Source organism: Lottia gigantea (assembly GCF_000327385.1).
Source record: "Lottia gigantea unplaced genomic scaffold LOTGIsca_2, whole genome shotgun sequence".
Lineage (NCBI taxonomy): Eukaryota > Metazoa > Mollusca > Gastropoda > Lottiidae > Lottia > Lottia gigantea.
In genome coordinates, this window is record NW_008708400.1 from 370253 (window position 1) to 384127 (window position 13875).

General features: G+C 30.9%; 1 protein-coding gene across 1 annotated transcript; it reads left to right on the forward strand.

Moving 5' to 3' along the window:
• Positions 1–5929: 5929 nt before the first annotated feature.
• LOTGIDRAFT_77718 (hypothetical protein) lies at positions 5930–7571 on the forward strand (the record flags this gene model as incomplete). The annotated part of the gene is made up of 4 exons (XM_009053098.1): positions 5930–5988; positions 6347–6485; positions 6901–7053; positions 7422–7571. Coding segments are annotated over 4 exons (501 nt in total), but the record flags the coding sequence as incomplete, so codon positions are not given.
• Positions 7572–13875: the final 6304 nt, after the last annotated feature.

Genomic DNA, 13875 nt, shown 5'->3' on the forward strand with positions numbered 1-13875 from the left:
CAGGAGATGGGGGTGGACGGTTTGGTGGGCATCGTTTCCTTTATACAACAGTACTTATACTCCCAAATTCATAATTTTCAGCTCAGACACACAACTGCAATTATTTGAATGTGTACTTAGTTTGATAAAACTTCAATATAAATCTATTAAAATTATTGTGAATGCTTCTTATACCTCTATTGTTATCAGCTCAACAGAATGATGCCCATTAGCTAGAACTATACAAGACTATTGTTATATTTTTTCATATAATCTGTAAGAGTTAATAGAAGTTTTGCTTTCAGGTGTCTTTCTCAATACAAAGTGGTTTAGAAAAAATTACTTTAGGCTTAAATGTTTCATACAAAGTTTCTACTCTTCTTGCGAATGGTTCCGAATGAGTTTATTAGGTTTCGGGGAAGGGAGGGTTTGATTCTCTAAGCTCTTAGAAAACGTTTGACTTTCCAAAAACTCCACACCTGAAAAAACTTCAATTTATATTTTTGAAAAAATTGAACGTGCCACAATAATCAATGTATAGTCATTTATTATAGGTATTAACTTAAAATTTCAATTCAATATTAATAATTCATGACCATTTTTTTCATTATTTCACCAGTCATCTCCATTTTAATCTGTCGGGTACATTTTGGTATTTGGAGTATCCTTTGCATTATGGGAAGGCATACCAACATGTAATGGCGGTGTAAACAATCTTTTCAAGAAAAATATTACCAATTTAATTTATTCGTGTAAATTACTTTCTTGGATCTATATATTGAAAAAAATCAAAAGAAACTAATGGTTTGTATATTCATTCAACCTTCTGAAAGGGTAAATTAATACAATCAACAGTCTTAGCTTAGATTGCCTTTGTTGGGTTGATGAAAAACTTTTAGTAGGCCTAGCAGTTTTACATTACCGTTTATGCCTGCTTATGTTGAACTCTTTTCATTTTTCAGTAAAATATGAGCATGCCACCATCTAATATTTCTGGTTTAATGGGAGATGGAGAAGATGCTATCATTGATGCTGAAATTGATCAACAGCTCGAAATAATAGATCTAGAAAATATAAATGATAATGATGATTTTAATGATCTTGAAAATGAAGAAATTGATGATGTTCTCATTAATGAAGATATCAATTTGAAGGATGCAGTCAGTGTCATTTCCTTTCTATTAATTTCAAGTTAATGGTGTTTTGCGATAACTTAAAGAATGATTTTGTACAGTTTTGATATCAACTATAAGCTTATTTATGACAATAGATCTAGATTTTAAGGGGTAGAAGAATTCTATGTAATGACATTCTCTTCTTGCAAAATTCTTCAAAAACATACATGACTGCTATTATGATGTCATAAAAAAAAAAAAAAAACAGGACCAAGTGTCAGATAGCCTCCTATTTCCAAATACTGGTAGATGGAATTGATCCCCAATCTTTTTGAACAGCCTTCACACCCCTGTAGCAATCACCTGAACCTTTCACACCCTCAACAATTTTTTTCATCTACATTTCCAGAATGTGAGGTGCTTTCTCAATTCAAAATAAATTCTTCACCAGTTGGCCACACCCATAACACCCTAGTCCCACATCCCCAGGGGTGAAAACTGCAGAAAAGTAAAACTCCATTCATTTCATTTCCAGGGGTGAAAACACCCCAGGTTGGGAACTGGGGCCAAAAGCTGTTAAAACAAATATCTAGATGACCGTGTCCCTTAAATTTGGAACTAATATTTTTATATTTATTTTTTGATTAGCCAATGCCTAACGACCTGGAAGCATATTTTAACATGGTACAACAACAATCTCAGCAATTAGAAGATGAGCTCAAGGCTTGTGATGACGTTTTAAATCAAGCTAATGCATCAATTGGTAAAAACGTTTTTCAGATTTGTATGAAACCATTTTCTATGGTCATCAGATAAATTAAATAAACCAATGCACAAGTCTTAACCAGTATTAAATTTAAATGTACAGTTACATAACTGATAATTAGTTGAGAAAACAAACAAATATTACCTCGTGGATGATTAATAATTTTTTGTAATAAGCAAGATTTTTATCACAGGAGTGTGTTTTCTTAACTTAAATTTAACTTTATATTCAATACTTCGATTTTGAATGTTGTTTTTTTTAGCTGTTGCACCAGTTTGTGATGTCTTTTTAGAAGAGGAAGCTAAGGCAAGAGGGTTAGACCCATTAGAACTACAAAAACAGGTGAAATTCTATAAATTAGGATAAGAAATCTTTCAGTTTTTGAAAATATAATTAAGATTTACAAGATATCTGTATTTAGCTTAATACAATTCTGGCTTGTAAATCTATTCATCCTTGATCTTGGCATACATTCTACCTTCAGATTTTTCAACTGGGTTTTATATAGTAAATACAATTAATTACTATTTAAATTTTTGTTGATAGATTTTAGCGGACCTAGAAAAAGATGAAGAAGTAGACAATGAAAATGAAACTAATGAAAGAAATCAAGGTAAAAGCTTTCCATGTTATTATTATCATTGAACTTACATGAAGGTTGTAAGCTGAAGACCTGTTTGATTTGGTATCAAATATGACTACAACAAAGCTGAGATCTTGCACAGGTCTAATATTATTGAAGAGAATCATTATTTCGAACATCATCCAATGATCATACATTATGTAAGGCTTTGAAGTATTTAAGGAACTTTAAATCAGGACAACAGATTTAAATTCTTAAAAGTGGTATGTATAGCTAATTTGAACATTATCATATTAAGAGGACTACATCCATCTGTCTATATACAATTTCTAGATGAACAAGCTCTAGTGCTGTTAGATGAAAATATGCTAAGAAAACAAGAAATATTCAAGAAAATCAAACAAGTTGATGAAGATTATAAAGAGAAGAAGATGAAATGGATTGAGGTAGGAATCTGGATATATTCTCCTCTATATCTATATTCTACAATAGGAGTAACAATAATAAGATTTTTCAGACAATTTGAAAACTTTTAAACTTTTAGCTAGGATTAATATTCTGGGTCAAAGGATCATATGTTCTGCAGCAAATATAACATATTTTGTTTGGCACATTAGTTATTAATTTAGAATATCAAGCAAAATCACAGTAAAAATCAAAATAAGTGTAAATAGACATATTAAAGGAAAGATTGTAGGATTTACTCAGTATTTGTGCACATTTCCCATTTCAATTTCTATAAAAATAATTATGAATGTTCTTTAAGGAGTATGAAAGTAAGAAACTTGAAGAAGAAAAACTGGTTGCAGAAAAAGAAGAGAAACGGTTTGCTATTAGGCAGGTCTTACAGCTTCAAGAAAATGATTTGAATAAATTGAGAGAGGTCAGACATTGGTAAAATTTTATTCAATTACAATTTATCTTGACTGCAGATCTTGATTCTAACACAGATGGTTGGACATAGTCTTAAAAAAATAAACGACATTTGAGCTGGTCTGCCATTCATGTCTGGAAAAAACAGTCAAAGCAACATCCCTGGTCCTGAGACAACTACTTGCTTGTTATTGATTGAATGTGGATATGTTGAATTATTGATCATGGCATTCTTAAATTAGAATAACTGATTGCTGGTGAAGAAACTACATTCTAATCTATTTTTATATACCAAAATACATACGTTAACACTAGAGTGTTTGTTTTTAAACTATTTTGATGTTTTACAGGAAATACGAAGTGACCTTGAAAAAGAAAGTGATAAACAGAAAGAACAATTTGAACAGGACAATAAAAGATTTCAGGTAAATCTAGATTTCTTTTATGGTGTACTTACAGTAGTCTAATTTTCTTATTCTATTGATAAAGAAAAGTTGTAAAAGAACAGGTCAAGGAAAATAAATCAATGAATATCTTTAGAAACTTTGCATAAGGCGCAGTTTGTGACAGACAACATTTGTTATAAATGGCAGTAAAGGGTGTACTCCTTATTTCCTTACTTTTATTTGGGTTATCACAAAAACATTTCAGTCCTGTCTCCAAGTTATTTTCAACTCTGCATAATGACTGTTACATGAAATTTTTAAACTTTGTAATTTGAACATGTTCTTGTCATTGTAAGCATTTTATCTTTTAAACTAGATGCCACAAAGTAAAATTTTGTCAGTAATCTGGATTCTATGAAATTGTAATTCCCTCTGACTTAAAATTGTTATTGTAATTCCATCTGAGGTAATATTGTAATTGTAATTCCCTCTTACTTAAAATTGTAATTCCCTCTGATTTAAAATTGTAATTCCCTCTGATTTAAAATTGTAATTCTCTCTTATTTACAATTGTGATTCTCTCTTACTTAAAATTGTAATTCTAAATTGTAATAACTCTTTGTTTATTGATATTTTTAGGCTGAAATGTGTGAATTAGAACAGAAATTAGAAGAAGAAAAGAACAGTTTAAATGAACAGATACAGATTGAACAAGATAAACGTTCACAGCTCCAACTTAAATCATCATTAATTATACAGAAATCATACAGGGGATACAGGTCAGTTCATCTTGTATATGAAAGTTCTGTTTTAAAATGTACTCTGATATTGATAAATGCATCAAATTTCTGGCTTTGTTCTCTCATCTTAGTTTTATCTAAAGATACACAATCATTACAGTTTGAGCTTTAAAATTTTATTGTGGTTATGAATTTATTTAGAATTTGCCAAATCCAGGAAAGAAATTTTATAGATGAATCCCCTGGAAATTGTATGATTTGAAAGTATTAAAAGAAAACATATCTCTAAGACAATTGTTAACCCTGTATTAAATATTTTTAGGGTAAGAAAGGAATATTCAGAAACTATGACTAAGTTGAAGATAGAAAGAAAAGAAAAGGTTATAAATGAAAGAATAAAAACTGTAGAAAAAGAAATGAAAGATAAACAAGTAGAGGAAGCATCGGCCAAGTAAGTGATATTTGATTATATTTACTTTATTGTGGCAGTTTTCATGTGCCAAATTTACCTTAAAGGGATTGTTCCACAGAGTGAACATAAAATTTCTAACATGGCAAATAAGAGAATGTCTTCAAATGATAAAATAAAAATAGAATGAAAATAAGTTTGTTTGGATTTGTCAGATTATACAGGGATTCTGTTGTGTATTTATGACACCAGGTAAGTCCACTGATAAATATATACTATACTAAGAAGATATTTTAATTTTGATGTTCATTGTAAGAAGTAGAATACCATGAAAAAAAGAAATATTTAATAGTTAAAATTGTTGTCAGCAAATTAGAATTAAAGTTAAAATTTAATGGAATTTTATGCTGGCCATTTTGTCAATATTTAGAAGAATTTTTATAATTGAGGTGCTTTTTGAATTAGGAAAAATATTGAGGAAGAAGAAAAAAGAAGAACTGAAGAGAAAAGATTGGAGGAAGAAATGAAGTTAGAAGAATTGAAAAGAAAACAGAGAGAAAAAGAAGAAGAGGAAAGAAAAGCAGAAGCTAAGAGAAAAGAAAAAGAGATGATATTGGAGGAAGAGAGAAAGAAAAGAGAAGAACAGGAGAAATTAAGAATTGAAAAAGAGAAAAAAGAAAGAGAGAGAATAGAAAAGGAAGAGAAGGAAGAGCAAAGAATGGAAGAATTGAGAAAAGAAGAAGAGCAAAGAAAAGAAAAGCAGAGATTGGAAGAAGAATGTATTCGAAATGAAGAAGAAAAAAGAAAATCTGAGGAAAAGTTAAAGGAGGAGCAGAAAAGGGCTGAGGAAAAACTCAGACTCGAAGAAGAAGAAAGACAGAAAAATCTTGAAATTCAAAGGAAAAAAGAAGAAGAAGAAAAAAGAAAACTTGAAGAGAAATTGAAAGCTGTTCAAGAAAAAAAGAAAGTGGAAGAAGAAAAATGCAAAATAAAAGAAGAGAAAGAAAAAAAAGAAGCACAAAGAAAAGAAGAAAAGGAAAGGAAAGAAAAAGAAAAATATAATGCTCTGACACAAGGCTTAAGTGAAGAATTAGAGGCAAGACGTTTGATATGGATTAAAGATTGTCTTCCTTGGAGGTATGCTTTCTAATGTATTTTCCATATCTTAATTTGCTCTAGGTGGTGCTCGATTGGTGAACATGTTCCATCGACCAGATGGAACGTGTCACATTAAAAATTTTCCTGTATGTTTCTCTGTCTACCATTTTGAATACTGTGTGTACCTACTATTTTTTCAACACATGTGGAACGAGTTCTGAACGCTTTTCCAATTTGTTTTATTGAATGTCCAGTTGATTCCATGAATCCTGAACAGCCAAAACTCACCAATATAGAGGCCTCTTTGTATACAAACATGGTTTTGACTTAGAATTCAACTTTTAAATGAATAGAACATTTTACTTTCGTTTAATGAAATAATGAACTGCCTTTTCAGTAAAATCAGCAATGAACCATGGAAATTAAAAGCAGACAGCAGTAAGAAACCACCAAGAAGACCTCACTCTGCTAAGAAGTTACCTCCCCTTGATGATCAAATTATATTGGCTTCTGCTCAGTGTAAATCATTAAAACAGGTGAGAAAGGCATTTTGACATTTTCTCAACTGGAATCTGGTAGTGTTATATAAAGTAAATTTATAAGGACTCATGTTTCCGTTGCAACATGTTGTTAAGAAATTGACAACTTGCTTTCGTTTTACTTTGTATATATTCATTTTTGATTGAGAACAGCAATTTGATTTAATTCACACCTTTTACATGAGAGTTAATAATGATTTTGATTTTACTCTGGTAACTAGGTCAGGCGTGTTGACAAACTGAGTCACCGAGTAGCATAAGATGTTTCAAAAAGCTAAGTTGGCAAAGCTCAGCACATGTTTTGGGTACCCAAAGTTAATAAAATTCAAAATGGGTAATTATACATTATAAATTTTGAGCATTTAAACCAGCCCTAATTTACACTTTGTTAATTTCTTCTATTTTTGTACAGGTAACAACAGTAGAGTTACATGATTTACCAGGATGTAGTATAAATACATTAAGTCAATGTTGGGGTTTACAATATCTAACTATGACTAAATGTAACTTGATAACAGTAGATGGTATATCACAATGTAAACAATTACAATATCTTAATGTACAGGTAAGTCAATCCTGTCTCCATGGAAACAAAATATTTTCATATGTATCCTTATAAAAGAAATTTACAAGATTATGAAATTTAAAAAAAAGAAATTTCTATTTTTCTTATTCCTTATATGCATTATGATAATGCTTTCACACAATATTTTCATGAAAAATTGTTCATGTAATACAAATCTTCATACCGCGGAATCATCCCTTTGCCAGATCCTCGCTCCTCTACAGTGAGTTTGCACCAAATCTCCAGTTTGGAAAGTTCTACAAATAGACTGTCCCGGTGGAGTTTGTTTATCTGACACCTGTGATTTGTTTGACAATACCACAAATACTGTTGGCAAAATCAGTTTGTTAAATTATTATATATTTTAGGATAATATGATAGAATATGTTGATATTAAAGAATTAGGAAAGTTACAAGTTGTAAATCTATCCCATAATAAGATATCAACTATTCATGGTTTAGATGGCTGTATGAATATCAGATATTTAGATTTATCTCATAATAACATCAACAGAATAGGTTGGTATTCTTTTTGAAGGCGTATGAAATTTGTAAAACTCAGCAATTGCAAATGTAAATGAAATAACAAAAAATTGTCCTATTTTTGTAAGCTGATTTTCTGATGAGGATGGGCAATGCTATGCAATGAGGTAAACTTTGGCACAACCATAGCCTTAGCCTACTATTATTAGATTTCCAACTGATGTGATATCTTTTACATGCACAGCCTGTAGCACATCACTGACAGGAGCACACCGAGTTGAAAAATCTGAAAGTATTATCTAGACCAGGATTGAACCCTGAACTTTCGATACGCAAAAAAACTCACCGCGACCCCTCGGCTCCCTGCAAATTTGTAGGCAGAATATTTAAGTTTATCAATTATCAAAGGCAAATTGATTTTGTTTCTTACTGTATATTTTCAGGTGGCTTATCACCATTAAGAAGATTACATACATTATTACTGAATAATAATCAACTGTTAAATACGAAGGGCTTAAATGATATACCGACATTACAGATACTGAATATCTCTAATAATCATATACAGTTTATAGAAGATATCAAACAACTCTGTTTATTACAAAAACTACATGCTAGTTCTAATAACATACAACAGGTATTACTTTATCTTGATCTTGATTATGGTACATTGTGTGTCAGCTTCATTTACCACTGTCAGTATTACTTCATCTTTACTATGGTACATTGCTTATTAACATCAATTACCACTGTCAGTATTACTTTATCTTTATTATGGTACATTGTGTGTTAATATCATTTACCACTATCAGTGTTAGATGGTGATGAGAACATAGTCTCATGAAAGCACTGACCTATCAATATTACTTTATCTTAATCTTGATTATGGTACATTGTGTGTCCATTGTGTGTCGGCTTCATTTACCACTGTCAGTAATACTTTATCTTTATTTGGTACATTGTGTGTAGACATCACTTACCACTATCAGCTTTACTTTATCTTGATCTTGATTGTGGTACATTGTTCGTCGGCTTCATTTACCACTGTCAGTATTACTTTATCTTGATTATGGTACATATATTAAGAGATATCTTATTGTATCTTATCGTGTTTCTACTGTATTTAAAACATCCAAAGGCCAATAGCTGAGATAATCGTCGAGAAAGATACCTTCAAACAAATCTTGGGTCCAAATGCATCATTACATTATTATATATAATTTTAGATTCCTGATTTATCAAACTGTGTATTATTAGATGATATTGATTTATCTGATAATAGTATATCTGATTTATCAAGATTATCAGCATTATGGTTACCATTATTACAAATAGTACATCTAGATCAAAACAGGTACAGTGAACATTAATTTAGATATCCTAATTTATGTTTTATATATGTTATAAAAAGTAATACCAATAAATATTTGAATCAAAAGTTAATGAAATACATAGTCATCATTTGTTTTTCTCTACTATCACAAAAATTGATAACTGCTTCATTATCTGTTCAACTTTGTACATTTATTTTGCATTTTCTTTCAAGCATTGAAGACTTACCAAAACTAGATAACTTGTTTCTTCTAAATTCATTGTTTTTAAGTAACAACCAAATAATAGGCAAGTATTCCTTATTTGTATTGTTGTTTTTAATAGTTATCTTTATAATAAAAGTGTGGTTTATTTTCAAAATTAACAATATTTCTATATTTTCTATTGTTTTTAATTATAGATCCTGAAAGCATTAATAAAAGTTTTAGTAATTGTAAGCAATTAAAACATATAGTAGTTGAAGGAAATCCAGCATTTGATGAGAATAATAAAAGGTAAGAACAGACACTATGTTTATCTTTTGTGGTTCACACAACTTCAAAACCTGGCATTCTTGATCAAGTGTTTATGGTGTTTACAAGTTATTGCAAAATTACGTTTAGTTTTATGTTGCAATTTAAATCATTTGACCACAATTGCTCTTGATATTTTGGAAATCATTTTGATGTGTCTTCCCTTCATTTGAAATTATTATTAAAAACATTTAGGTCTTGTAACATCACAGTCAATGGTGCCATAGAATAAGGGCAAGGGGGCTTGGGACAGATGCATCTTCAATATGACAAGAAAATTTTGGGCTAAACGCTGGTGTTTGGCTTTCTTGGCGTTAAAAGAGGAAGTATTCTGGTTCCTGTTTAATGTTATTGATTTGCTGTGATTTTCAGAGGTATATTAAAGAAGTCATTTCCCAGATTGTGTAAAGTTGATAATGAGGCAATATCAAGTGCAGATAACTCTGTTTATAAACCTGTGAGTGCTATAGAGACTATGTGTTGTTATCAAGCCACAATATCTAATAATTTATATGAAGAGTTTACAACATGTAGCAAGTAAGTTGTTTTTTGTATAGAATCTCTCTATTCTATGTATGTTCATTAGTGAGTATTGTTCTTTAAAATTTTTGATAGCAGACCGATACTTCTGAACCTAAATTGATTCTGTTTTTTTTTTTTAGAGAAAAGCAGAATGCTTTTTGAAAAATTTATGACCAAATGAGAGTCATAAAACAAGGTTTACTCCCCCTACAGATCTAAATGGATAGACCAAATTTAAATTCCTTATTGAAGATTGACCAAATTTATCAATGACCAATTCGAAGTCCTTCAGACTTCAGACGTTCAAATCTTTTTAAAGATATTTTTTGTTTTCTTTCAAATATCATGTCATAATACATTGTTTATTTTTTTTCTTGTCCATCAGGAAACTAAAATCAAGTGGTCCAGCCAAACAAAGTGAACTATGTCAATGCTACTATACATATTGTGATAAATCCATGCAGACAGCTGTTGAGTTCCGTTATGCTCATGAATATGGTGATATCAACCTTCCAACTCCTCCACAAAAAGCAAAATCCAGTCAATCACACACTCCTCGCATTAAATCTTCTAATCCAAAGGACATGTTCGAAAAGGCTTTACAAAGCAGTACTGGTGATTCATTGACATCAAAGGTCCCTTCTTCAAATCCAAAGGACTTGTTTGATGGAGCTGTCCAGAAATCCACACAAATGCCCTCGAATCCTAAAGATTTGTTTGAACAAGGAGTCAAGAATGCTACAACCATTACAAATCCAAAAGATTTATTTAACCAAGCTGTCCAAAAGGCACCAGTAGTTTCCAGTAATCCAAAGGACCTCTTTGAGAAAGCTGTCCAGAGGTCTACTACATCAGTAAATAGTTCCATAAGAGTAAGTGATTCTATGAGTATTGATGAAGAAGAAGGAGCTAGAATTTGGATGGCAGCCATTATAATCCAGGCTGCTTGGAGAGGGTACATTGTCAGACGTAACTTACTTGATGTTTGGAAGAGACAGCAAGCAGACGACTATCCTGAGGAATATCATAGAGGAGCAACATTGATACAGGTAATGATTTTCAACAAAATCATCATAATGTTGGACTAATGAAAGGGATATTGAAATGGTTGACTTTGCTGATAAACAAAACTCCAAATAAGATTATTTGACAAAGGAAGATTACTCCAGCTGAAGTTAATGAATAAACATATAGGGAATTCATAGTGACAACCACAACCTGTAGATTTGTGTTCAATGCATAAAGAAATTATGTTTTATTTTAGGCATTATGGAGAGGTTACAGATTAAGATGTAGGTTATTTTTAGCATTAGAATATGCTCAACATCAACCAGAAGAGGATATGGAAGATTTACCTGATTTTGATATGAATGAATTTAATTTTGATGAGGTAATAATGCTAGTTCCTTGATAACGTTATGAATCAATTTCAAAACTGCTAAAAAAAAACTGGCCAAGTTAGATGTCTGCTGGAAAAAAGGATTCAGCAATCCAGATACTTGTCATATGTTATTTCCTTTTTACAGAGAAACAGCTTATTTGATGGCTATTAAAAGATTCCAATTATTGACTAAAATTGTGACATTTATAGTAATGACTGTAAAAGGTTGACACAATTATTTTGTTCCCATTTTTAATTTTTTCAGGATAATTTTGACATGGATTGGCGACCAGCAGACACTCCTCAATTTCCACAAAGGTAAACACATGATTATTTGGGCAGATCAGTTTCTTTTCATGCAATGCAAGCTATATTTATGAAAAGGCGGTAAATCTTACACACATATTTTCATTAGAACTCATAAAATAAGATCATCAAGTCAAACAGAAAGCAAGCAATAAGTAATCATAGCAGCCAACTGCCTATTTTTTTGCAATCAATACTGTCATTGGATTCTTTGTTGATAAAACTTATTTTTTTATTGCATGGCACATCTTTTGTAGGCATGCAATTTTGGGTAAGCCACCATCAGGCAAGAGAAGTTTACCGCCTATTCCATCATTAGAACTGGAAACCTCTCCACCACAACCAAAACATGCCTGGAGAAATATGGATTCACCATTGTCAGATATCCACAAAGGTAGACAACCTAGGCCACCCTCCTCACTGAACTCTACCATCTTACATACTAACAGAAGTCATGCTGAGTCTCATTTATCCAAGAAAAGTGAAAAATTATCAGAAGAATGGTAAGATATAGCATGAATTTGGTTTTACATAGTAACACAAGGTTTATCCATAGTTAATTTTGAATCATGACCCCCACTGGTTTCTTTGTTATTATGTTCTTCTGTGGAGCACCATTGAAGTTAATGTAGTCATGTTTTATTCTTAAATACAGGTAATTTAATCTTAATGGATAATTTTCCTATTGGATCTGGAAATGTCCAGATTGAATGTATGTCATAGGAAGATAATAGTCCCAATTACTCAAATGTTGCAATTACTGTTTGTTGTAAATGTGATGTTTTTTCAAATGGTACAATTTGTAAGATTAATTTCAGAGTCAGTTTCTAAGCATTATGTCTTCTCACACTGTGTTGTTTATTTTTTCAGGGGTTTTAAAGATTCTAGAACAGCTGAACTGATGTTACAAAGAGCCAAAAAGATGAAATACAATGCACAAAGAAAAAAGAAACTGGGAAAACTTGGTAACAACATTAGACGTCTCTTTGAAATAAATACATTCATATGATGTTATATATGATTACATAAAAAATGCAAAAAGCGACCAGAGCCCCAACTATGTGTTGGATGATTAATCTGATTTGTTCCACTTGAGTTTGACTGAAATTATGTATATTTTTCTTATTTTGGATATATCAATAATCATCTTCATCTTGTATCTCAAAAGTTGAAGCCATGGAGATTTTCTTGTTTTATTTTAGATCCAAAACAAAGATTAGCACTGTTCCGTAAATTAGAAGAAACAGCTGTATTGAATCCAGTTACTCCCCCTGTCAGACATATTTTACCACGAAAAGAATATTTTCAAGGTTAGTTAAATGGGATTGTTATTCTGAACGTAATGATTCTTTATGAAGCTTTCTTAAAATTTGTTACCTGTTTTATGAACTTTCTTTGTGTACTTGGTGTTTTTTGATATGTCAACCTCTGGAATAACTCAAATTACAAAGTGCCGTGCAGCAAAAACGGAATATATTATTTGACTTTTTGAAGAAGGTATACAATTACTTAACTGATAAACTTCGATTTCAGCTATGTTTTGTCTACAATTGGATAAAAACATATAATGAACCGGTTGTTAGATTTTTAAAAACAATATAGATAGATTTATCAGTCTATAAAATAAATAGTGAACCTTTGATAAGGTTTGAAAATTTATTATAAGCTTATCATTGATCATAATCTTTGTTTTATATAGCGAAATTAGAAGAGATACATCAACAGGAGAGAGCTAAATCTGCAGAGAATAGAAATAGAGTTAGTAGAACATATGAATGGTTACATACACAAGTTGGTCATCATGATATTTCATCACCTACCCCAAGAGTACATTCACAGTAAGTTGAATCAGTAGAAGGTAGTAGCCATGTCATTGGGCAACTTGTCTGTTTGGTGACTTACAATTCTTGCATCTCATTACCTTCCTTCATCAAAATTGTAGTAAAGTTAAGTTGTCAATTCTTGTGGCTACAGACTGGATAATAATGTTAGGGACTTGATGAAGATGTCTAATCAAAGGAAAAACATCCAGTAATATTAAAATATGATGTAGATCAATTTGTATGAAAATGTAACAAATACTGTCATGTTGCACTTTTAGAAAGAGCTCAGGTAATAATAAATTTATATAAAAATAAGTTATAACGCTCTAAAATTGTATTTGAGCACTATTTGAACAGTGACTTTATAATTATTGTGATAATTACTATTAGGGTAAGTGAACTTCATTACTTTCAGTTTTGATTGGTTTGGTGACATGGTACTTTTGAATTTTTCAATACACAT